This window comes from Felis catus, chromosome D1 (genome assembly GCF_018350175.1).
Source record: "Felis catus isolate Fca126 chromosome D1, F.catus_Fca126_mat1.0, whole genome shotgun sequence".
In the NCBI taxonomy this organism is placed as follows: domain Eukaryota; kingdom Metazoa; phylum Chordata; class Mammalia; order Carnivora; family Felidae; genus Felis; species Felis catus.
The window spans coordinates 110,438,291-110,463,958 of NC_058377.1; the positions used below are offsets into that span (position 1 = coordinate 110,438,291).

Below are 25,668 nucleotides of genomic sequence, written 5' to 3' on the forward strand. Positions count from 1 at the left end.
AATTCTTAAATCGTTAAATATCTACTGTATCCGAACACCGTTTCTGAAGGCACACTGAAAGCAGCAGAGGGAGGGAAGAAGGCGTAAAACAGAGAAACTTAAAAAATGACAATCAAATTACAGATGTACCAACAGGGCAACGAAAAGATCCCTCACACAAGGGATACACAGACAGCTGGGACGGTGAGAATCCAAGCTGTCGTATCTTCCGGTCCCATCTTTCACACCTCACAGAAAGAGAAGTCCATACACTAACAATTTATAAGGAATATTTACGATTACTCTAATACGGCACTACAGAGTTTCCTTATTTTCTATAAAATGGTATCTTTGAGAATGACATTAAGTCAACATTCTGACAAATTCTTGCTCAAAAGACAGAACAGAAAAGACAGTCTTATTTTCAAGTAAGTGACTAAGATTAAATGAAAACGTGTGCCTTTCACTCAGATTAACAAGCTTCATTAATGAAACTTCTGCGTTCTTCCCAAATGTCAGCTTACAAAAGAATCCGTTAAAATACCTTTGAAAAGAACGCCTCTGGTGCAAGGTGCAAGGTGCAAGGTGCCCGGGGACACAGCAACGTGCCGGCTCGGCCACACAGGCCCAAGGCGCCAGTGTTGCTGTCGGCTGACCTGCTCTAACCAGGGCGCACCAGACTCTCTCTTTACACCAATGGCTACTCCAGAAACTCTAGGAGTAGAATTAAATGTTGTAGCGGAAAACACGAATAAATGTTTTCTTCTGGATGTTTAACGTGGCTTAACCAGTTTTATATAATTTATATATATATAAATTTTTTAACATTTATTTTTCAGAGAGAGAGAGAGAGAGAGAGAGAGAGAGAGAATGGGAGAGAGCAAATGAGCGAGCAGGGGAGGGGCAGAGAGAGAGGGAGACACAGAATCCAAAGCAGGCTCCAGGCTCTGAGCTGTCAGCACAGAGCCCGATGCGGGGCTTGAACTCACAAACTGTGAGATCATGACCTGAGCTGAAGTCGGGCACTCACCAACTGAGCCACCCAGGTGCCCCTAAATACATAAATAGATTAAAAAAAAAATTTTTTTTTTAACGTTTATTCAGTTTTGAGAGACAGAGCACAAGCGGAGGTGGGGCAGAGAGAGAGGGAGACACAGAATCCAAAGCAGGCTCCGGGCTCTGAGCTGTCAACACAGAGCCTGATGTGGGGCTTGAACTCACAAACTGCTCAAAATTCATGAAACCTGAGATCATGACCTGAGCCGAAGCTGGACGCTTAACCAACTTAGCCACCCAGGCGCCCCTCCTCTTTTAAAAGTGTATTTATTTATTTGTTTTGGGGTGGGGGGAGGGCCAGAGAGAGAGTCCACCAGAGAGAAACTGGGAGATACGATCCCAAGCGGGCTCTGTGTTGAAAGAGCCCGATGCGGGGATCAAACTCACAAAGCGTGAGATCATGACCTGAGCCAAAATCAAGAGTTGGACAATTAATCGACTGGGCCACCCAGGCACCCCTAACCACTTTTAATTTTAGATCCTGTATTTTAATTCAGGGATGCTCGGATACAGTAATGTCTTGGGTTTTAATAATATTTGTGGGGTAAACGCTAAATTTTACATTTTAGGACTCCACGTTTTTAAATGAGCCTAGGAAACTACTGATAAGGAAGTTTATTTATCTTGAGAGAGAGACAAAGCACTAGCTGGGGAGGGGCAAACAGAGAGGGAGAGAGGGAGAACCCCAAGCAGGCTTTGCACCGTTAGCACAGAGCCTGAGGCGGGCTTAAACTCACAAACTGCAAGATCACGACCTGAGCCGAAATCAAGAGTCGGACCCTTAACTGACCGAGCCCCACCTGGCGCCCCCCGATAAGGACCTCTTATGTACTCATTACATCACAACAAAGCTCAGGAGGCCAGATGGCCTAGGACCTCGCTAGTCCAAGTACAGTCAGGAGCTTGTTAGAAATGGAGCATCTCAGGCCCCAGCCCACAGCTACTGAATCAGAACCGGCACTTAACAAGACTCCCCAAGTGACTCATACGTAAAACTAATTATAGGAAACAGTTGTCAGGACTTTTATTAAAAAATAGGAGTAACTTCCTATTGTAGAAGCCAGTAACAGGTAAACTGCTCATCTTCTGGAGCAAAGAACGGCGGGAGGACGGGGAATTGACTATAGGGAGTTCCTTCCTAAACCAATGACCCTTCTGTTATTCTGATGCAGTCTTTCCATGATGGTTTATGTGCTTCCACAGTTCAGTATACAGGGCACAGTGAACGTGACCTACCTAGCTCTTTTTTCTCTTCCTTGATGACTCCAGGTCATAATTATGGGCCTTTGCAGTAATAGCCTGACCCTCTCTAAGACTGTTATGTGAAAGCGATTCATATTTCTTACCTATTACCAGGACCTTCTAGGAGAAGCAGCAGTGGCCTCACTGGGGAAAAGAAGGGAAATGGACTGAAAATAACGCAAACCAGGGGAGCCCGGCTGGCTCAGTCGGAAGAACGTGCGACTCTTGATCTTGGGGTTGTGAGTATGAGCCCCACGTTGGGTATAGAGATTACTAAAAAAAACCCCAGACTTTAAAAACATTCCTTGAGAAAATAATGTAAGAAAAAAATAATGCAAACCAGATTTTATTTGGCTATTAGGGCATCCAGTACTGCTGATTTCCCAGCCAACAGCTATCCACCTGTCTACTTACAAAATTTAGGCATCTGCCCCTCTGAGGTCAGGGAGCTATTTAAATACGTTCTCAAGTCCACTCCAACTTGTCACTTCATTTTAGCAAGGAAAGATCTATGGTAACAGGAATCATGAAAATACCAAAGGCTCATTTTTTATCCAAATTACTTCTTTCTGGATTTAGAAAATAATTGATAAACGAATCATACAGTCTTTTGTTTTCATCTTAGCAACGGACAGAATTAAAAGGGGGAAAATGGCACCAGAGTTTCCTCTAATCACCTTCATTCGCCAATTCCTCCCTCCCCAACTACTGGCGACTAGTCACCTGGCGATCAAGTTGCTCTGGGGTTGTCACTGGCCCTGGAGCTACAAAACACCACTGCAAGTATCGGGAAGGTAGGAGGGATCGGTGGCCTAGAACTGGCTCTATACATTCTCAACCTCACCAGACTTGAAAGCCCTCTGCCACTCATGTTAAGAGGGAAAGTTGTAAAGTTCCGAGTTAGTGTTTGGTGGCAATCATGAAAGTATCTAAGGGCCATTTTCAGGGGAGAGATGCTTAAGAAAACATGAATTACAAAATTAAAAAAAAAAATTTTTTTAGACAGAGAGAGACAGAGACAATGTGAGCAGGGGAAAGGCAAGCAGAGAGTGAGCGAGCGAGTGAGAGAGAGAGAGAGAGAGAGACAGAATCTGAAGTAGGCTCCAGGCTCCGAGCTATCAGCACAGAGCCCGGCGCGGGGCTCGAACTCACGAACCGTGAGATCATGACCTGAGCTGAAGTCGGTCGCTTAACCGACTGAGGCCCCCCAGGTGCCCCATGAATTAAAAAATTTAAAGGAGAACAGACTTCAAAAGCAGTGTGAACAATATTTTATACAGATGGCATGTGATCCTCGATAAAGCACCTCCGTGTCTATTTTCTGATCTGCAGACTGGACAGACAGATGCAGGTCTTTAACATTCTCTTCATTCCAATGACGAGGTGAATCTCAAAGATTAAACATGACGGCAATACATTCCCTATATACGGTTGCAATTAGTTAGAAGAAAACTCTGTAATAAAATCATGAAAAACCCCCTGATGTAACCTACTTTACGTAGAAAAAAAATTATTGTATTTTCAAGGCTTCACAGGATGCTTCTAAGATTTTTCTTTCAGCTAATTATCACAACATTTAAAATAGACTAGGAGATGCTCCCCCAGCTTTATATTTTCATAGGAACAGCCTGAGATAAAATAAGAACACAGAATTAAAACTGACAAGACTCCTGGAAGCCTTTGTTGCTTTTCTTGCCTCAAACACAAAATCTTCTACAGCAAAGACCTTTCCTTTGATGTCATCTTAAATTCTGACTAAAAGTAAAATCAGCATCTGTTCTCTTAAACTCAACATCATCATCCGCTCCACTTCAGGATACAGACTTACAATTACCTGGTGTTCATTTTGTGTGTTTGAAAACCTAGATAGGGGTCAAGAACCAGACTGGTCGCCAGGTCATCGTTCTCACAGAGCTCCTTGGCAGACATTCCAGAAGACGGCACATATCGACTCTGGCCTTCGAACCCCGAATTACCATTACCTGTGAGAAGAAAGAGAAAGGAAAGTAACTCAAAGGGAAAACCACTTAAATCTACCTTTAAAACCTTTAGCTTCGTTGCCCTCTCAAGTCAGCCATTAAGAACGGAGTACGTTTTGCACAGAGAGAAAGCCAAACACAGCGAATGACCGAGAGCGTTTGGCTTAGCAGGTAATATTACCAGGGTTCCCAAGAACAGGGTCTGGGTAGTCGTGAGAATCTTGGGCTCAAATAAATGCCTTCCCCGTCCCATCAAGGAAGACGAAAAATGGGATGAGTGGACGCTCACCACCGTGGCAAAAGACAGCATCGAGCGCCACTGCGGACAGGGCCGGGGGACACAGGAGACGAGAACACAAGAAACTCTCTGCAGGAAGTGCCAGGACGGACATCAAGTACGAAGAGGCGGCCCCCGAGGGGTGAACTCCGCCATCCTCCTCTTGGGCAGGTGACCCTCACTCCCCACCTGGTAGCTGAGGCCCACAGGAGGAGAGACTTGCCCGTGACGACAGAGTCAGGAAGCAGAAGCGGGGAGAGGAGGAGAGAGAGAATGACAGGCCTATTTCTAACCTGTCTAAAACAGATTTTGAATGAATGGATAAAAATAGAGAAATGCCGGAAATATATAACCGAAGTGATGAGGTTTAACGATGGTGTTTATAAAGAGAGCAAAGGAAAGCCAAACTTAAATGGGTGAAGTTTCATCCGTGCTGATTTAAGCCTGACATGCGTGTCACAGACAATCTTTTCAGGAATGTAATTATGCCAACAGTATAACTTGAAGCCTCTCAAAATTAAGATGTGGCAGAATGAAAGACAGTGCAAGGTGTAACTTTCTTTTCCACACTGTTTCAAAAAGCAAATTAAACACAACATGTTAAGGCCCTATCAAAAGGTAGGTAGGCATATGTTTTGTAATCAAGTTGTTCATTTGCATGTAGGTATGTAAAAGCTATCAAAGTCGTTATGTTTTTTCTTTATTGAAATGTAATTCACATACCATACAATTCATCCAGTTAAAGCGCACAGTTCAGGGGCGCCTGGGTGGCTCAGTCGGTTAAAGCGTCCAACTTCGGCTCAGGTCATGATCTCACGGTTCCTAGGTTTGAGCCCCACATCGGGCTCTGACAGCTCAGAGCCTGGAGCCTGCTTCTGATTCTATGTGTCCCTCTCTCTCTGCCCCTCCCCCACTCACGCTCTATCTCTGTCTCTCAAAAATAAATATTTTTTATTATTTTTTTTTAACTAGGCTTCATGCTCAGCGTAGAGCCCAATGCAGGGCTTGAACTCACTACTCTGAGATCAATACCTGAGCTGAGATCAAGAGTGAGATGCTTAACTAACTGAGCCATCCAGGTGCCTCATCTGTCCTTTCAGTTTGACACATTCTAACAGCTGTGAAGTGGTACCTTGTGGTTTTGACTTGCATTTCCCGGATGACTAATGATTTCAAGCATCTTTTCATGTACTGGCCATTTGTGTGTCTTTGGAGAAATGTCTGTCTATTCAGATTCCCTTGCTCATTTTAAACTGGAGTTTGTGGGGCGCCTGGGTGGCTCAGTCAGTCAAGAATCCAACTTCAGCTCAGGTCATGATCTCGCGATTTGTGAGTTCAAGCCCCACATCAGGCTTTACGCTGGCAGCGTGGAGCCTGCTTGAGATTCTGTCTCCCTCTCTCTGCCCCTTCCCTGTGCACACACTCTCTCTCCCTCTCATAAAGGAAGGAAGCAAGGAAGGAAGGGAAAGAAAGAAAGAGGGAGGCAGGGAGAAAGAGAAAGAAAGAAATTGGAGTGTCTTTTACTGCTGACTTGTAACAGTTCTTTATATATTCTAGATACTAGTCCTTTATCGGATGGGTATGTGATTTTAAAATGTTTTTCCCCCTTCTGTGAGGGTCTCTTCATGGTCTTGATGTTAATCCCTTAAAGCACAAAAGTTTGTTAACACTGATGAATTTCAATTTACCTTTTTTCTTTTGTTCCTTGTGCTTTTAGTGTCCTATCTAAGAAACCTCTGCCTGATCCAAAGTCATGAAGACGTATGCTTTTGTTTTCTTCCAGGGATTTTATAATTAAGGTCCTTTGATCCATTTTAATTTTTCACACATACCGTGAGGTAGGGTCCAACTTCATTCTTTTGCATGTGGATATCCGGTTTTCCCAGCACCATTTATTAAAAGACTATTCTTTCCCCACTTAATTTTCTTTGCATGCTTGTCAAAAACCAATCAACTACAAACATGAAGGCTTATTTCCAGACTCTTGATTCTATTCCATGGATAGGTGTCTAGCCAAATACAACACTGCAGCTTGGTAGTAAGTTTTGAAACTGAGAAGTGTGAGCGTGCCATCTTTGTTCCTTCTCAACACTGTTTTCGCTGCTCTGGGTTCCTTGAATTTCCACAAGAATTTTAGGATCCGTTTGTCAATTTCTGCAAAGAAGCCAATTGAGATTTTGATAGGGACTGCGTTCACTCCCTGTAGATCCCTACAGATCCCTGTAGATCTGTAGATCTGTAGATCATTTGGGGAGTACTGCCATCATAACAATATTAAGTCTTCTAATCAATGAACATGGGATGTCTTTCCATTTATTTAGGTCTTCTTTAATTTCTTTCATTAATGTCTTGCAGTTTTCAAACTAAGTTTTATAGTTTGCGTGCTGATCTATACTGCTGAGCTCATTTATAAGCTCTAATGTTTTTTGTTTGTTTTTAATGTTTTTATTTATTTTTGAGACAGAGAGAGAGAGAGCGAGCGTGCGCACACATGAGCAGGGGAGGGGCAGAGAGAGAGGGAGACACAGAATCCAAAGCAGGCTCCAGGCTCTGAGCCGTCAGCACAGAGCGCGACACAGGGCTCGAACTCACAGACGGTGAGATCATGACCTGAGCTGAAGTCGGACGCCTACCTGACTGAGCCACCCAGGCGCCCCAAGCTCTAATGTTTTTTAGTGGATTCCTCAATCACGTCGCCTGCAAAGAGAGATGGTTTTTACTTCTTTTCCAACCTGAATGCCTTTTAGTTCATTTTCTTGCCTAAACGCTGTGGTTAGAACCTCTAGCACAATAGTGAACAGAAGCGGTGAGCAAAGATACTCGTCTTGTTCCTGATCTCAGGGGAAAAGCATTTACTGGTCTTTCAATATTAAGCAGGACATGAGCTGTGGGTTTCTGTAGATGTCCTTTATCAGGTTGAAGAATTTCCTTCCGTTCCTACTCTGCTGAGTGCTTTTACCCTGAAAGGGTGCTGAATTCTGTCAAATGCTTTTTCTGCACCTACTGGAATGATCATATGGGTTTTGTCCACCATGCTACTGAAGTGGGAGCATTAATTTTCAGGTATAAAGCCAACTTTGCATTCCTGGGATAAATCCCACCTGCTTATGCAACAGAATCATTCTCACTTGTTGCTGGATTTGGTTCGTTAGTATCTTGTTGAAGATTTTGTGTCCATACTTTAATAGAGATATTGTACTTTTTAGGGCATTTTTTCCTGTGAGGTCTTTGGTGTTGGTAGCAGAGTTAATACTGGTCTGATTGCATGAGGAAGTGCTCCCTTTCCTTCTACTTTTTGGAACAGTCTGTAAAGAACTGGTGTTGATTCCTCTTTAGATGTCTGCCGGTATTCACCAACAAAGCCATCCAGGCCTGAGACTTTCTTAGTAGTGTGTTTTAAAAATTACTGATTCAACCTCTTTACACGCTACAGGTTTATTTGGATTTTTGTGTTTCTTCTTGAATCCATTTTGGTAGTTCGTGACTTTCTAGGAATTTGTTCATTTAAGTTACCGAGTTTGTTGGCATCCAAGTGTTCAGAGTAGTCCATTATAACCTTTTTTATTTCTGTAATGCAGCAGTAATGTCCCCTCTCTCATTCTTGACTCTGCTCTTTTTCTTGATTAGTCTTGGACAGAGGTTTGCCGATTTTGTCGATCTTTTCAAGGAGTCAACTATTGCGATTCTCTCAAATTTCCATTATTCACTTCTAATTTTACTCCACCGTGGTCAGAGAACGTACGATGTATGGCTCCAATCCTTTCAGGTCTGTTGAGACTTGTTGCGTGGCCTAGCCTATGGCCTATCCTGAAGAACGTTCCACGTGCACCTGAGAAGAACGTGCGTTGTTGGTGGGTGGAGCGTTCTACAGACGTTTGTCAGGAAGCACTGGTTTAGGGTAGTGTCTAAGTCTTTCCCTGTTCATCCTCTGCCTCACTGTTCTATTCATTATTCAAAGTGGGGAACTGACGTCTCCAAATCACTGAATTGTCTGTTTCTCCCTTCAATGCTGTCAGCGTCTGCTTCGTGTATTTTGTGGCTCTGTCACGTGAAATCACTGAGGTTTACCTAAGATGGAACGTTGCTTTGTTTTGCTTCATCACTGGCTCTCTTTTTGTATCATTCTTGTCCAATGACACTCAATACGATGCTGTCCGTCTTCAACTCTCTGGGTTTTTCCAGCCCGTCCTCTAAATCTGTCTACACACGGCAAAGCATAGCCCATCTAACGATCGTTTTTCTAAATTATCACGTACCTCCAACAACTGTAAGACCTTTTTGCTCTGGGATGCCCAAAAAGGCGGCCAACAGCAATATGGAAAAATTAAAAACCGACCAAGAAAAGTCGCCTAATTTACCGCCGGGAACCAATACCCCTGCTATAGTCGTTACGTTTCTCAATTCCTTTCGGTTCCCGTCACGTGCTACAGGGTGGGCGGGTGTCCACGAATAGGAGAAATCTATCCAGTCCTGGGCTCTCTCCCTCCTACCCCAAGCAGGGATTTCTGCCTCGTGTACTACAGACACAGTGACCTGCTCTGATATGGAGAGGCTAAGGGCAGCCTGGGCCCCATAAACTGCATAAACCTCTAACAGGGATGAGGGTAATCAGTCAGGACTGGTGCAATCTACCTGAAACCGTTCCAAATGCCAGGCAGAGCCAACCCCACTCAGAGCGGGCCAATTCCAACGCAAACGAAGGATGTTCCAGAGGGGCTAAATTAACCTCAGGAAAAACAAGAACGGAAAAAGCCGCCCTCCCTCACTGCGGCCGTGCGCCACTGGGTATCTTCACCTAAGGCAGCTGCCTACCTAAGGCTCACACGCATCCCGGGGCACTGTCCTGCTCTTAAAAGAACTATTTCTTGAACTCTCCACAAGCAGCCCCACCCTCACCAAGGAGGAGCAAGGTGAGAAGTCATGTCACGCGTCATCAACAGTGCTCTGATGTCGGGATACACCACCGTCCGCCCTACAGAAACGGAAGGAACGGCGACAATTTGTGACGCTGCCCTAAATTCCGTTTCCCCTGTAAATGAGAGTTGAATTTATTATTCACACGTCTCAGTTTTCAAAGAGATACATACTTATACTTACATCAAACATAAAAATACAGTTTGAACTTCAAAGAAATTCAGCAGCAGCACTTTAATACAGTTTATAGAGCAGGTCAGCCATTCAGACATCCACGCTACAAAATAGAACTTAAAGTTATGGATACAAAAGCATAATTAAAGCGATCTTATTAAGCACCGAACTAGAGGCGTACACGTCAGAGGAGAGTAAGGACTGTCAAAACTCTGAAAGGGTGGAAAAGAAAGAAAGAAAGAAAGAGAAACCTGCGCCGTTAGCTGGGAGCACATGAAAACTTGTTTTGAAAACAGCAGAGACAGAATACACGTTACAAGCTGCAAAGAATCACCGGCCCGCGCGACAACGGAAATGACAGTTGCATCGTGTACATACATCTGCTCGACCTCCTCTCAACCGCGTGTCTGCCGGCCTTCGCGGCCTCCTTCCCCGCGGGCTGCAATTTGGCCGGGCTCTGCGGATGGTCATTAGACAACTTGCCTCCACTCCTCCTGCCATTCACCACCATGTTCTTGGATTCTCCCAACCACTTCATGCCCACAGACCGCCTGACCCAGGTGCATTGAGTCGTTCTCTTCAGATAGCTTAGAGAATAATTCCAACGTTCTCTCCTAACAAAACAAAACATGAGAAACAGAACCGGGAGGTAAGTACGTAAGAGACCATACTGCCCGGACCCTTGAGAAAGATACAAAGTATTGAAAGGAATTCAATTCTTGGGCTGCCGGGGCCACCGAGGGGCCACCGAGGGGCCACCGAGGAGCAGCAGCCCAGGCTCTGTGTTTGGCGGGGGTGGGGGGGGGGCGCTCAGCAAGGGCCACCAGGAGGGAAGGACAGGAGCAAGCCAAGGCCCGGCCGTGGCCCCCTCACCAAGTACACCCCGAGTTCGTGCAGGACGCCGCCCGAGGTGCGCCATGCACTGCCCGACGCCTCCGAGGACAAGCGCACCACAAGTTCATAGAGAAAAGGGAGGGGACGCACATCCATGCCAAGAGGACGAGAGAGGTGCTGAGCGACGTCCTGGCAGCCGTGAGGAGAGTGGCAGCCGAGGACTGAACTCCTCCCCTCTGTATGTAATAAATAATAAAGACTTTTTGGGAGGAAAAAAAAAAGGTAATTTAGTAACTAATGTTTCCACTCTTTAAAGACCACTCGGCTCCCCAAGCCATCCGGTGTCATCTGTGCTGTCATTCAGCACGCCCAGACTCTGGAGAGGAATTCACTCGTCTTGCTCATTGCTTGTGCTGCAAACAGCCACCGACAAAGAGTTAAGTGCTCGTAAGTGTCTATCTCTCGCTTGCCAGTAAGAATAATTGTGCACCTTGTTATGCGGACGTTTAGGTACAGCTTAATAATCTGCTCAAATTACACGTTTTGGTAGGGGCATCTGGGTGGCTCAGTCGGTTAAGCATCGGGCTCTTGATTTTGGCTCAGGTCACAATCGCACGGTTCCTGAGTTCAAGCCCGGCGTTGGGCCCTGTGCTGGCAGTACAGAACTCACTCAGGATTCTCTCTCTCTCTCCCCCTCTCTCTGCCCCTCACCTGCTCGTGCACTCTCTCTCTCTCTCTCTCTCCCAAATAAGCAAATAGGGGCGCCTGGGTGGCTCAGTCAGTTGAGTGTCCGACTTTGGCTCAGGTCATGATCTCACAGTCTGTGAGCTCGAGCCCCGTGTCGGGCTCTGTGCTGACAGCTCGGAGCCTGGAGCCTGCTTCGGATTCTGTGTCTCCCTCTCTCTCTGCCCCTTCCCTGCTCATGCTCTCTGTCTCAAAAATAAATAAAAACATTAAAAAAAATTTTTTTTAAAACAAAATAAGCAAATGAATATTAAAAAAAATTACATGTTTTGGGAACAGTGTATTAACTGTGTGAGAAAATCCCAAGGATGTTCTCTTCTGTTACGAGGAGAGCTTAAGAAAAGGGGTCTAAGTCAAGCTTTGTCCACAACAGCTATGCCTTTCTGCTGTCAGTTTGAAGTCAATGCTCAAGGTACTTCAGGGACTGATACTCAAACATCAAAGTCCTGCCCATCATGAAATGTCTGCCTTTACAATAGCAACAAAAATTGAGTAATTGTAATATCTGCCAATATAGAGATATCCCTCACCATCTGAATTTTAATTAGCTGAATTTGGGAAGTGAATGATTTGGCTAGTGAGGGATGCTCATAATCTGTAAGGCCCTTTGGAAGTAAGAGTGTAACAGATCACAGAAAGGGATGTCCGTGGCATCACCTCATTATGGAATTATGCTCTAATATAAATCAGACTAAAAAGGCTCCAGGATAAGAAAGTGCAAAAACACAAAAGTTCAGAGCTATCTGAACTTTTCCTTCCATCTGCACGTGGAACCGACGCCAGAGAGGCTGACGCTCGTGCCCAGAGCCACGCGATCAGGCTGGGGGCAGGATCCCCAGGAGAACCCGGCACTGCCACCCGAGGGTCTCTCGCTAGACCACCCAGAGGCCGACTTCCCTTATTTTTTTACGAACGCACAGAGCAACACAAATGATAAACTATTCTGAGGTACTTCCAGAAATGTATCCTTGGTCACGCCTTTAACGATACCCAACAGAAATACGAAACACTGAGTTTTTACCTGATCTCAGGTCTCCTCCACGGTCACAGGAATTGTGTGTGAATCCACAGTGGTAAAGCGTGTGTGCGAGCCACACGCTTACGTACAAAGGTAAAGACTGTCTGATCCGTACGAAGGATGCTGTTTACAAACGTTCTCTATGTATTCTTCTCCTGGCTCTTTCACTTAAATTCAATTAGCACTCAACTTTCGTTTGCCTAGCCTTTCATTTTTCTTGTCCACCTCACGAAACCCAGAAAACGCTGCACGAACAACAGAAAAGGCAGGTACAGGGCGGGGCGCCTGGGGGGCTCAGCTGGTGAAGCGTCCGACTTCAGCCCAGGTCACGATCTCACCGTTCGTGGGTTCGAGCTCCGCGTCGGGCTCTGTGCCGACAGCTCGGAGCCTGGAGCCTGCTACGGATTCTGGGTCTCCCTCTCTCTGCCCCTCCCCCCACCCGCACTGTCTCGGTCTCAAAAATAAACCTGAAAAAATTAAAAAGAAAAAAAGGAAAGGCAGGTAAAACTACAGACACAGTGGTTATAAGCTGGAGATTTTTCAATTATTACGTTTTATCAGACTGAACACGAGACCTACTGACGACCAAATGTCCTGTATGTGAACTCAGAAGAAGGGGCAGAGGAATTAGGAGCAGTATGCTTCTGAAGCATAAAGACAAAGAAAGCTTGGAAAAAAGGCAAGGCCCACGACACTCTTCCTTCGCCTGTGCCTGGAACAGTCTGACCCATCTCTTCGTCTGGCTAACCTCTTCACGCTCCGGGGTCTTCCTCGACCCTCACCGCCAAATTCAGGTGGACATCCCTACTACAAAACATAGGTGAAAACCCTTCTGTCACTACACTGCAACGGTCTGCCTGCCTCCTTAACTGCCCGGGTTCCTGAGGCCAAGAACTCATTTTCCTGTTCTCCAGCACAGCACAAACTGGATCCGACGCCCTCGAGTGACGAAAGAATCAATAAATGAAGGTGTGGCCTATGCCTAACAGGAACGATCTCTGTATGTGTTTTAGGCTGTAAAATACCACAGTTATAACCTGACCCTCTCAAGTCCTCTCCCTAAGACGTGAGTGCCGCCACTCGCGCCTCCCTACCACCCGCCCTCCCGCCTCCGCCCCGAGGCTGCACCTTTACAGGACCAGGACCAGGCGAGGTGCATCTGGTCCTTGAGGAAGCCCATCTCGAGAACGCCCTCACGGAACACACAACTCGTGGAGGATGGCTGGAGAATGTGTTTTTAGGACTCAGGACTCCTGATATCCCTCGATGATGAGACATAAAATAGAACTACACATGGAACAGAAAAGAGCAACGTGGCTTCGGAGAGATTTAAGGGACAAAAGGAACAGTAAGTAATCTCTCCACTTAAGTCCCAACTGAGATTCTCACTCAGATAAAAAGCAGAAAACCTGGGGTGAAATCCAGCAACCTGCTTTTAATAAGCCCTCCAGGTGACTGTGACTAAACTCGGTGTGAAAGCTATTGTTCTCAGTTACTTCCTCATCCACTAGCTCATCTGATAGGGCAGAGAACACAGGCCAAAATTTTAATCTGAGGACATTAGACCTATCGACCAATTTTTTCCCCTGAGAATTAAGAAAAGTTCGCCAAGAAGTCATTTTAGCAGCACACTTCAGCTCAGTGCGTGGAACACAGAAATTATACGTAACTTCAATGAAATGAGGGTGAGGATTAATGATCCATCCAAACTGAAGCAAAGTCATAACCTCAAGCCTCATTTTTTACAAGTTTTGTTTCGTTTTGTTGTAGAGAGAGTGTGTGCGAGCAGGAGAGGGGCAGAGAGAGAGAATCTCAGGCGTGCCTCACACAGCGCGGAGCCCGACGTGGGGACCGTGAGATCACGACCTGAGCCGAAGTCCCGAGTGAGCCCCCCAGGCGCCCCTCCAGTCTCACTTCTACTGCAGTCAACCGATACTATTTTGTTTGAACTTTTAAGATACTAAGGTATCACGCCGTCAATCACAGAACATGGCTGAATTTCACTGGTATGACTACACTGCCCGCCTGGATACTTTCTAGCTGAGGCTCCCACACGCTCCCCTGGTCCCCTGGTCCCCTTGTCCAGACGGCGGCAGTTACCGTTAAGGCCAAAGACATTACTTAAGCTCACAAATGAACTGTTTTGTAAAAAACCAGTTCTAGTGAAACTATCAGAATTTGGGGGCTATTTATAAATTTCTAGCTCAAAATGAATGTATGCCCTACTACTCATGAGGTCGCTGTTTGTCTGTTCTGGCCTCCTGAGTGCGGACTCTTCCCGTCGGTGTCATCTTTCCTCTAAGACCACACGCCGAAAGAACACTTACATGTTAAAGGTGGAGACGGAATCCCAAAAGCTCACACAGCTGACATCGTAGTAGCCTGTGGAGAAACATGGGGAGGCCAGCAAAGCCTAAAGCCTTTCACGGCTCCCACAGCGGCCCCACGCCCAACATCAGCAAGGGTGCGGTCTCTCTGGCCCGGGGAACAGCTGGCTCACAAACACCACCATGGACTTGGCTTGGTTGACAGCGTCTGAACCAACTGGCCACTGTATTCGGAAGTAAGAATTACCTGAAATTTACCCCAAAATTGGCAGAAAAAAAAAATTTCAAAGAGTAGCGGTCACTCCTTAAATGGAGTAACGATGCCAAATCCCTCTCTGTTCCGACTCCCCAATATGGTTGACCCCTGAACAACATGGATCCACTTCTGTGTCAATTTTTTTCCGATAAATGCAGTCCAGCACTGTAAATGTGTTTTCTCTTTCTTAGGATTTTCTTAATCACACCTTCTGGAGCTTTATTGTAGAATACAGCATATCATACATGTAATACACAAAACTCACGTTAACCGTTTATTTTGTCGATAAGGCTTCCAGTCAACAGTAGACTGTTGGTAGCTAAGTTTTTGGGGAGTCAAAAGTTGTATGTGGAATTCTGACCACACAGGGGGTTCAAGGGTCAAGTGCGTAAATCAGGAAAATCATTAGACATCTACTACATTCCGGTTCCAGGCCCGGGGGATACAACAGAGGACAAAACCAGGTTTCTGCCCTCATCTGTGCTTACATTCTAATGAAAAAATCGCTGGGAAGTAACAAATTGGCAATTAAATGCCAGCACCTTGGAGAAAATCAAGCGGTTTCTAAGTGGCAGGGAGTGTTTCAGGTGACACAGGGGTGGGAAAGGGAGGCAGCAGTGGGTGTGCAGAGGACCAGCACAGAGTCCAGTGTGGCTGCGGCGGGGTAAGCAGGGAGGGGGCAGGAGGGAGACCGGAAGGGGTGCCAGAACATGTAACAGAGAGTGTCAAAGCCACTGCTGACACCTGGGCATGGACTCTCAGGGAGATGGAAAGCAGGACTGACGTGGTCTAAGTTACAATTTTAAAGGCCCACACGAGCCGCTTGCTTTGTGGAGGAAAGCTCACAGATAAATGCTTTTTAAAAAGCAGATCTAATGAAGCCAGTAATAAGTGGGGAACACGAGAGAAAGCACCAGTTAAGAGGCTACTGCAATGAACCAGTGGCCTGGGGCAGCACGGGTGGCAAGAAGAAGTCACTGGTGTTGGGATCTTTTCTGAAGGTTCGCAGATAGACAGGATCTGCAAGCGGACTGTGGGAAAGAGGGGACTCTAACAGGCCTCCAAATTGAAGCACAGAATTCACAGAGGTGGCAAGGACTACAGGCAGCTCAGGTTGTGGCAGGGGTCGGGGCGCAGGACTTGAGTTTCGGTCATGTTCGAGATGCCCAGGAGAGACAGACGCCAGACGGGCCGCTGGACCGAAGGGCCTGGAGTACTGGTCCAGGCTGGCCGGTGCCCTAACGGGACAAGACGCAATCACCCGGGGGGTGAGTGCAGGTGAAAGAAGGCTAAGGACACAGGGAGCCGCCCTCAGACCAGGACCCAGCAGCAACGGCAACTGAAAGGAGCGACTGGTCAGGGAGGAAAAGCAAAGAGCAAGCAGGGACCAGCGCTTCAGGAAGCGCGTGACCGACTCGGGCACGGGCCGCAGACGCTCACAGGGCAAAGCTCTTTCAGGCATCAAAACTCAAGGGCAAGATGGGCCGCTGACGATCTGAGAACAGACGTGAAGTGTTGAAACATGGGCTCGTGGGGAAAGAGTTAGATGGCAGAGGGGAACATAGGGAATAATGAACAGAAAGAGCCCTAAGTCCTGTGTCGTTTGTTTCAAATGAGAGAAAGCTGCATGTGACTGAAAGAATACATGTAAATTAAACTCAGGGGAGGGAGATGGAAGGAAGGTTAATTTGAGATCAGCATGGCTCTTTTTAAAAAAATTTTTTTTTTCAACGTTTTTATTTATTTTTGGGACAGAGAGAGACAGAGCATGAACGGGGTTGGGGCAGAGAGAGAGGGAGACACAGAATCGGAAACAGGCTCCAGGCTCCTAGCCATCAGCCCAGAGCCCGACGCGGGGCTCGAACTCACGGACCGCGAGATCGTGACCTGGCTGAAGTCGGATGCCCAACCGACTGCGCCACCCAGGCGCCCCTATATGGCTCTTTTTTAACAACAAGTTTTTAAACAGATTCCCGGGGCGCCTGGGTGGCTCAATCGGTTGAGCGTCCACTTCAGCTCAGGTCACGATCTCTTGGTCTGTGAGTTCGAGCCCCGTGTCGGGCTCTGTGCTGACAGTTCAGAGCCTCGAGCCTGCTTCCGATTCTGTGTTTCCCTCTCTCTCTGCCCCTCCCCTGCTCATGCTGTCTCCCTCTGTCTCAAAAATAAATAAAAACATTAAAAAAAAAAAAAAAAAAGAAGATTCCTTTTCTAAAGGAATAACCAAGAGCACCTGAGCGTAACGGGGCGTTCCTGAGGGGGCTGCACAAGCTCAGCTCCCTCTACTTTCCAGAGTGCTCACAAGAAGAGTGCAAGCAGGCTCTAAGGAAGGGCAGCTGAGGCAGCACTCGGGGAGAGCCAGTAGGTGTCCCTGAGAGGTTCACCCACTCTGAAGTCAACCGGAAAGGAAGGTTCGCTTCGTGTGGCTTCACTGGACCAACAGGTGGGGAAGGAACTCAGATTCTTCAGGTTCTACCATCAACCCTGGATTTAAGAAAAAGGGTCGATGGGGCACCTGGGTGGCTCAGTCTGTTAAGAGCCTGACTTCGGCTCAGGTCACGATCTCACGGTTCATGGGTTCGAGCCCCGCACTGGGCTCTGTGCCGTCGGCTCGGAGCCTGGAGCCTGGTTCAGATTCTGTGACTCCCTCTCTCTGCCCTTTCCCCACTCATGTTCTGTCTCCCCCCATCCCCTCTCTCAAAAATAAATAAATGTTAATAATTTTTTTTAAAAGATCTGCACTCCAAGAGGACAATATTTAGAGACTTACAGTTGTATTTAAAGAGGAAACTTTTTAGGGGCACCTGGCTGGCTCAGCTGCTGGAGTACATGACTTGACCTCAGGGTGGTGGTTCAAGGCCCACGGTGTGTGTAGAGATTACTCACAAATAAAAAATGTTTACAGTGCCTGCGTGGTCAGTTGGTGAAGTGTCTGACTCTTGGTTTCAGCTCAGGTCATGATCTCAGTTTCCTGAGTTCGAGCCCCGCATTGGGCTGTGTGCTGACAGCATGGAGCCTGCTTGGGAGTCTCTCTCTCTGCTCCACCCCCCTGCCCCCACTCACGTTGTCTCTGTCTCTCTCAAAAATAAATAAACATAAAAAAGAATTTACAAAGAAGTTTATAAAGAAAAAAAAAAGAGGAAACTTCCTATGATAATACCACTAAGGTAAGAGGCACACCACACATTTCAAATCACCAACAGCATTCCCTATCTTTGGGGGAATGAGATGAACATAAAAAAATTTACCCTCCAAATGTTTACAGCAAATCTATTTATAATTGGGAAAAAAAAAAAAACCCAACCAAACAAAAAGCCCAATACTTAAAAAATTTTCAAAGCGAAGCAGAGTTGTTTCACAGAAAATGTGCTAGGTTCACATCAAGTGCCTGCACTGTTCCAGCAGTGACAGAGCATCAACAAACGTCAATGTCCTTCTCTCCTTCCACTGCCCCTTTATGGGCACACACGGGGTTATGGGCTGTTGAGTGACTTCTGACTTAACTGCTCCATTTGAAAACTCTGTTCCAATCCTTTCCTACTTGAATGTCTTAAACACAAACTGTCAGTAAAACGAAAACAATGACTCTGAATAAATCAAGAATTTTTATATAATTCCTGTGACACCATCCGGAATTTTCTAACCAGGTGAGCCTGGGTGACTCAGTTGGTTGAGCATCTGACTCTTGATTTGGGCTCAGGTCATGATCTCAGTTCGTGAGATCAGTCCCCAAGTCGGGCTCTGTGCTGGCAGCATGGAGCCTGCTTGGGATCCTCTGTCTCCCTCTCTCTCTGCCCCTCCCACACTCATTCATGGTCTGTCTCTCTCTCTCTCTCTCTCTCTCTCTCTCTCTCTGTCTCTGTGAAAATAAACAAACATTAAAAAAAAAAAAAAAAGAGGGGCGCCTGGGTGGCTCAGTCGGTTAAGCGTCCGACTTCGGCTCAGGTCACGATCTCGCGGTCCGTGAGTTCAAGCCCCATGTCGGGCTCTGTGCTGACTGCTCAGAGCCTGGAGCCCGTTTCGGATTCTGTGTCTCCCTCTCTCTCTGACCCTCCCCCGTTCATGCTCTGTCTCTCTCTGTCTCAAAAATAAATAAACGTTTAAAAAAAAAATTAAAAAAAAATTTCTCTAACCAGACTACATGTTGAACTTGTCTCAGACAGTTTATCTTAGAGAAATTATCCAATGGCAAAGAAACAAGTCCCATGTGGTTGAGAAGGTAGCACACGTTTTTAAGGTTTATCTTTATTATTTATTTTGAAAGAGAGAGAGTGCTAGCAGGGAGGAGGGGCAGAAGAGAGAGGGAGAGAGAATCTTAATCTCAAGCAGGCTCCATGCTCAGTGTGGAGTCTGATGTGGGGCTCAATCCCACAATTGTGAGATCATGACCCAAGCTGAAATCAAGAGTCTGACGCTTAATCAACTGAGCCACCCAAGCACCCCTGCACACATTTTTAAAAAGCAGGATTAAAAAATAAATAAATAAAAGCCTGCCGGAGGACTTTTCAAAAACTTTACTGAGAAAAAACAGAGCAAACAATTTTCAAGTGATTCAGCTACAATATCCTAAGAAAACAATCCGAAACAACAAATAGCTAACAGAATTATCTCCGGAGAATGAGATCACAAGCAATTTTTTTGTTACGCGGTATATCTTTCACAAGGTTCAACTTCTCAAAATGAGCATGTATTACTTTTATAATAAAAATTTGAACACAGAGATAGTAAAAGGAAAATCAGACAGACATCACAAAAATCCTTCTGCATCATTTTTATGTATGTCGTCAAAGCCAATTTCTAAAACCTTAATTATAGCAATTCAAACATCAGGGAAGTCTAACACGTCACTGAAATACTTCCACAAGTTTCTGACGCCTCTGCTTAGAGACCGTGATAGTCCAGTACCACAGTCGCAGCCTCCCTGGAGCTTTATTGTTAAAATAAGCACAAGGAAGACAAACACAAAAGCATAAAAATGAAAGAAAGCACTGTCCAGAGAGAAAACAGCCCCCCCCAAAGAACAGAAGTGTCCCCCCACCCCCACCCCCGGGGCCAGCAGTGACTGCACAGGCTAGGGTCAGTGCAACCCACCAGTGAAGTAAAAATCCAATTTCCTTTCTGGGGCCTCACATGTCCAACCTCCGTGCAATAGCAGAAACACAAGTAGTGTCTGGAAACTGTTAAGAACTACCAGTAACACAACTTGCCTTGCTGATCCCCAAAAGGTCCTGCATGGTGCGGCCCTGCCCCCCTCCCCGCGCTCCAGCCGGACCTCCAGACACAGCCCGGGGCCTCATCCCTCTAGCGTGCTAGGCGTGTACACGGGCTCTGTACCTGGGATGCGGTCAAGCTGCCCATCAGTCCCCCCACCCCCCAGTCCTCCGTCCCACAGGCTGCCTTCTTAGAAGCTTTCTCTTTCAACTGTCCTCGCTTCTTCGTGTAATCACTTGACGACACCCGGCTTTCCCACTGCAGCGGATGCTAGCTAAGGTGCACTCTGGGGTCACTGGCACCTAGCACGAGGCTCAACAAACCACAGGTCCGTTCCTATCACATCTCCCTTTTTAGGCTCAAACCTAACTGCTACATACAGGCCAACTGGTGATTAGTACTTTCTTTTGAATCTAAAGTTACAAAAGGACTCCACCATGATATATCAAAGAATTGCAAATCTGTCTTTATCAAATTATGCCAAATCCATCTGTAATCAATAGATATCCAAGGTCCCACGGAATTCTAAAATAATAATTCATACTATCAGGCCAATAGAAGAAGCCCCCGCAAAGCTATCAGAATCACGTGTGATCAATCCCACGTTACAACACGCTAAGCCTAGAATACATTTTGACAAGACAGTTAAGCACTCGAGAAAACTATCGTGAATTTATGATCAGACTTGTAACCTTACAACTTGCTGTTATAAATACTGTCAGAAAGAAGTGTCACTTGCGAAGTCAGACGAGTAAGTATCATTTCTTCTTTTTCCCCAGGTTTTGTGGAGTCAAAGCGATCAAGCGTTTTGCTTCAGCCAACTTAACAGCATCCCCAGGCAGCCTCAGGTGGTAAAGGCCCTTCTGATGCGGCAAGAGATGGCACCAGACTGGGAGCAATTTCCCACAATGCATCGTAATGCTCCACCCACCCCCTTTCGGGATAAAATGATGGCCAGAGACAGGATCATGAATCATGCTGAAATGGTAGCGCTAACTGCTACAAAGGAGACTATAGCAGGCTGGAAAACGGTCCCCAAAGATATCGGGTCCTAATCTGGAGCCTGTGAATGTTTATAAAGCAAAGGTTCTTTGGAGAGGCGGTTAAGTTATGGGTTCTGAAACGAAACAGGTTATCTGAGTGGGCTCTCAATGCTATCACAAGCGACCCTACAAGAGGGCAGCAGAGGGAGATTTGACAGGAGAGGCAAGGACGCACAAGCTAGGGGAGGCAAGGAACAGACTTCTGTCCCACAGCCTCCAGGGGGAGCCATACCACGCCTTGATTTTGGCCCTGTGAAACAGCGGGCGAACTTCTGGCCTCCCCAGCGGAGAATACACTGCTGCTGTCTCAACACACCAGATTTGTGGCAGTTTGTTACAGCAGCCACAAGAAACTAATACAGAGACCATGACAAAGTAAACCAAAGGAAAAATGCTTTACAGTTACCAGACCCCCAAAACACATAAAATTGCAACGTATCACTGGAAAAACTTATAAACACCTTTAAAAAGTTGTTTTAAATATACTTTTTATTTATTTATTTATTTTTAATTTTTTTTTTTCAACGTTTATTTATTTTTGGGACAGAGACAGAGCATGAACGGGGGAGGGGCAGAGAGAGAGGGAGACACAGAATCGGAAACAGGCTCCAGGCTCTGAGCCATCAGCCCAGAGCCTGACGCGGGGCTCGAACTCATGGACCGCGAGATCGTGACCTGGCTGAAGTCGGACGCTTAACCGACTGCGCCACCCAGGCGCCCGGTAAATATACTTTTAAAAACGGTTATTATGGGGCACCTGGGTGACTCAGTCGGTTAGGCGTCCAACTTCGGCTCAGGTCATGATCTGGCGGTTCGTGGGTTTGAGCCCCGCGTCGGGCTCTGTGCTGACAGCTCAGAACCTGGAGCCTGTTTCGTGTTCTGTGTCTCCCTCTCTCTCTGACCCTCCCCCATTCATACTCTGTCTCTCTCTGTCTCAAAAATAAATAAACGTTAAAAAAAATGTTTTTAAATAAAAAAATAAAAACGGTTATTTCCCCCTTCAACTGCCATTATAAATCATGGCTACAGAGACAGAGATACAGATTTTGAAGATAAAGCTAGCATCTCAATCACACGTTTTGCTGAGGCACTGTGCTTTAACCCCAGATAACCAAGACCTTCCGTAGAAGTGTTACGATTGCACATTTGTTTATATTCATGTGAACATTTTACAATAAAAACGAAAGTTAAAACCCAGAGAGGAGATTTTTCATTTAGCAGAACATCTGAAACAGCAAAACATGCACTCCCGGTAAGTCCACGAGCAGACATCACAACACTCAAAGCCACTTATTCGGCCACTGATCTGCGACTGAGTGTGTAATCAACCCGTCTCTAATGGTTGTAGTATGAAATGTACCGATTCATCAGTCTTGATTTATCTACATCCGATATGTATCACAACAAAGGATTCGTGTCTCCAATTGTCTCAGTAGCATTTCCAAAATAAAGGTGTTAGCTGATGCGGTTGTCGGGAGAAATTCCACAGAAACAAAACAAAACAACCTGCTTCCCCATCTCTCCACATCTGACCCATCTGCTTACCTAGTAGAGCCTATAAATAAAATCAAGGATGCTTCCTTTGTTACTCTTCCCTGGGACCCAAACAGCATTTTACTTTTCTATAAACAGATGCCACCTAGTGTCAAAAGTCTGTAAGTACAGCCAATAATTCCTCAGAAGATGGGAGGTAAGTAGAACAAAGAACAATCCATCCATTCTCACAGGGCAAAGACAAGGGTGACGAAAAAACTTCCAAAAGGTGACTCTTGGGCCAGGTCTTAAAGGCCAAGACTAAATCTGCAAGGGGCAGAGCACAGAGGGTGCAGGATGTGGCTCTCGATGGACGGGGGTCAATGCACCTAGGTTCCGCTCCGGCCCCATTCATTACCCTCCAGCAGTACAGCCATGGACAGGTCATTCAACCTCACAAATGCCTCATGAGTACCATGAAAATAGGGCCTACCTCCCTGGTTTGGCACAGGATTTAACAAGCAGAAATTGCTAATAAAATAAAGATCTCCAACCGTCCCCTCTTTTCAGGCAACAAACACGGAAACAGAGGGTCAGACAGGTTGCTGCATTGTTCACAAAACTTAAAACAATCAAGCAAATGGGGCACCTGGGTGGCTCAGTCGGTTAAACATCTGACTCTTGGTTTCGGCCCAGGTCATGATCTCACGGTTTGAGAGTTTGAGCCCCGCGCTGGGCTCCGTGCTAACAGCACTGGGCCTGCTTGGTATTCTCTCTCTCAACTAAATAAACTTAAAAAAAAAAAAAAATCAAGCAGAAATTTGCCCTCCATTCCTTATCTTAGAGTTATGACTCTCTCAAGAAAAATATCGTATCACCATACCCACTAAAAGAAATACAAATTTTCAAGAGAATAAAAAAATACCAGATTTATGCTACAGAACAGAGACCAGCCTTGCTTGTCGTACTGCTCCCGAAGAGAAGGAATGTGACTCTGGCAACAATGTATGATTACAAATCATACCAAACTACACTTTCACACGTCAACAACCAGAGGGACTACAGATTTTGTTACAGTGGAATCCCGCTTGATGTGTTTCTGGTGAAACATTTTTTCCTTACTGCAACTCCACTTTCTTTTTCAAGATTTTAAGTAATCTCTACTCCAACGTGGGGCTTGAACTCACAACCCCGAAATGAAGAAGTCAAGCGCTCCTCCGACTCAGCCAGCCAGGCACCCCACTGTAATTCCACTTTAAAAAAAATAATAATAATACTCCCTTCACTCATTACCATTTAATTCTCACATCCTGTGAAATAGGAACTTCTTTTTTGGGGGGGTTATACAGAGGAAAGGTTGCAGAATTTGTTCAACTGTACTCCGTAAAGTATCCTAGTGGTAAAATGCACGTGACTGGAGGCAGAGAGGAAATGAAATCAACAAGACCAGTGGACAGCGGAGAAAAAGCTCTGGTGTTTCACGTGGAAGGTTGGCAAGACTTGGTAACAAATCAGACACCGGTGGTGAGGACCAGAAAGGAATTTAAGACAGGCCAGAAGTCTCTAGCTGGGGAGACTGCAAGACTGCCATTAGCTGAATTAGGGACTAAAGACGGAACAGGTTTATAGGAAAGATGAGAAAGCTTAAATGTGCTAAATTTGAGAAGGGGGTCACAACCCAAGTGAAGTGCTCATAAGACATCCTAATTCAGGAGAAAAGTGGGGGCTGTTGAGACGGTGACGTTAACAAAAGGACTTTACAGGTTCCCGAGCAGTTCAACATTCTCTCAATTCAGAGAATCACAGAACTTCAGAGCTTTTGCCTTGGACTGAAAGAAACAGGCTCAGGCGATAAATCCCCTGCCCAAGGTAATTCACTTCTGACAAGATAATATGCTACCAATACATGAAGCCAAAGGAAAAAACACTTGAGTTTTATCATGGGCAGTTAAATGGAAGGAAAGGAAGAGGGAAGACAGAAGAACTACAACGGGCAAGAGGCACACACTGGGAGAGAAGCGGGGGTCTTGCAAAGCAGCACCCGCTTAGTCTGGGGATAAGTGCAGTTAGGGGCCTGGCACATCGTCCAACACACAGCTGAGTAAACGTCTGCCCGAGACACGAGCGAAGAAAGAACGCGGCAGGGGCGGCCTGGCAGTCCCGCCACGACAGGGAGCCCTCTCAGCCCTCGTTTCCAGGCACCACTCTCACAGGATCGCTCTTACCAGCATCGGAGAACTGCGCTGGCACCTGTATGCCCATGTCACTTACGCCCGCCACAGCCCCTTTCCACGTGCTTGTTAACACTGAATAAAAACATTACGTTCTGCAACGTGCACTCTCCATACAGTTAAAGTATCAAACGTGCACAGTGACATACACAACACCCCCGCTATCACCCCCATTTTACAAATGAGAGCAGGCCCTAGAGAATCAGAAACAAGTTAAGCCAAGGCTGGGTTACGAGCCCGTACACTCTCGACACGATGAAGGAAGCGGTACGATCCTGATGCAGACAAAATCTTAAACATACTCGGCCCCGTATTTGAAGAGTAAGAACCTAGAACAAAAGAGGCACGGTTCCTAATTTCACAGACCTCAGAGGATAGTGTGGAAAGAGAAACAACCCAGTAAGTATGAAACCACAAATTCCAGGAAGAGCCTTAAAGGGAACAAATAGGATGTTGGGAAAGAGAATAATGTGGGAACTGACTTGACATTGGATAATCAGGGAAAATAAAGAGCACATATATAGAAAACAAATCACCTTTTTTTTTGGGGGGGGGTGTCAAAAACACTCCTGGTACCTATTTACATGTAAGCACCAAATATTTTCTGAGGCAACTGGCTTTGTCTAAATCCTCTTGGACCCTGAGTGAGGTTTGTTTTTCTCTTTTGAAGGGCAGAGAGGTCTCCATATGGCCTCTCTAGCCCCAGACTCCACTGGTTCACTAGCTGAAGGATCGGGCCCCCCTTTACTCCTCAGTGGGGAGAACTTCATCTTCCTAAGAGTAGGTTGGTTTTCTTGCTAAAAATACATATCGCTCCACGTCATGCAATATCATAAGCATTTCCTTGAAAATAAAAATACTCCTCAGAGATCATTACGCTGTATCAGTTACCGCACCCTTGTTCTACAAATCA

At 46.0% G+C, this 25,668-nt stretch overlaps 1 protein-coding gene across 6 annotated transcripts in view; it reads right to left on the reverse strand.

The window, feature by feature from the left end:
• The window catches only part of KMT5B (lysine methyltransferase 5B), a 58,454-nt gene that overhangs the window by 25,811 nt on the left and 6,975 nt on the right, over positions 1-25,668 (reverse strand). For 4 of the 6 annotated variants that reach the window (XM_023240158.2, XM_023240156.2, XM_023240157.2 and 1 more), the window contains exons 2-3: positions 10,000-10,235; positions 4,112-4,259 (exon numbers count right to left, since the gene is read on the reverse strand). In XM_023240158.2, coding sequence (XP_023095926.1) covers positions 4,112-4,259; positions 10,000-10,159 — 308 coding nt within the window. In that variant the 5' untranslated portion in view covers positions 10,160-10,235. Of the gene's footprint in view, positions 1-4,111; positions 4,260-9,429; positions 9,563-9,999; positions 10,236-25,668 lie in introns of those variants that run through there. The other 2 variants (XM_045039651.1, XM_045039650.1) reach the window with 2 other exon arrangements.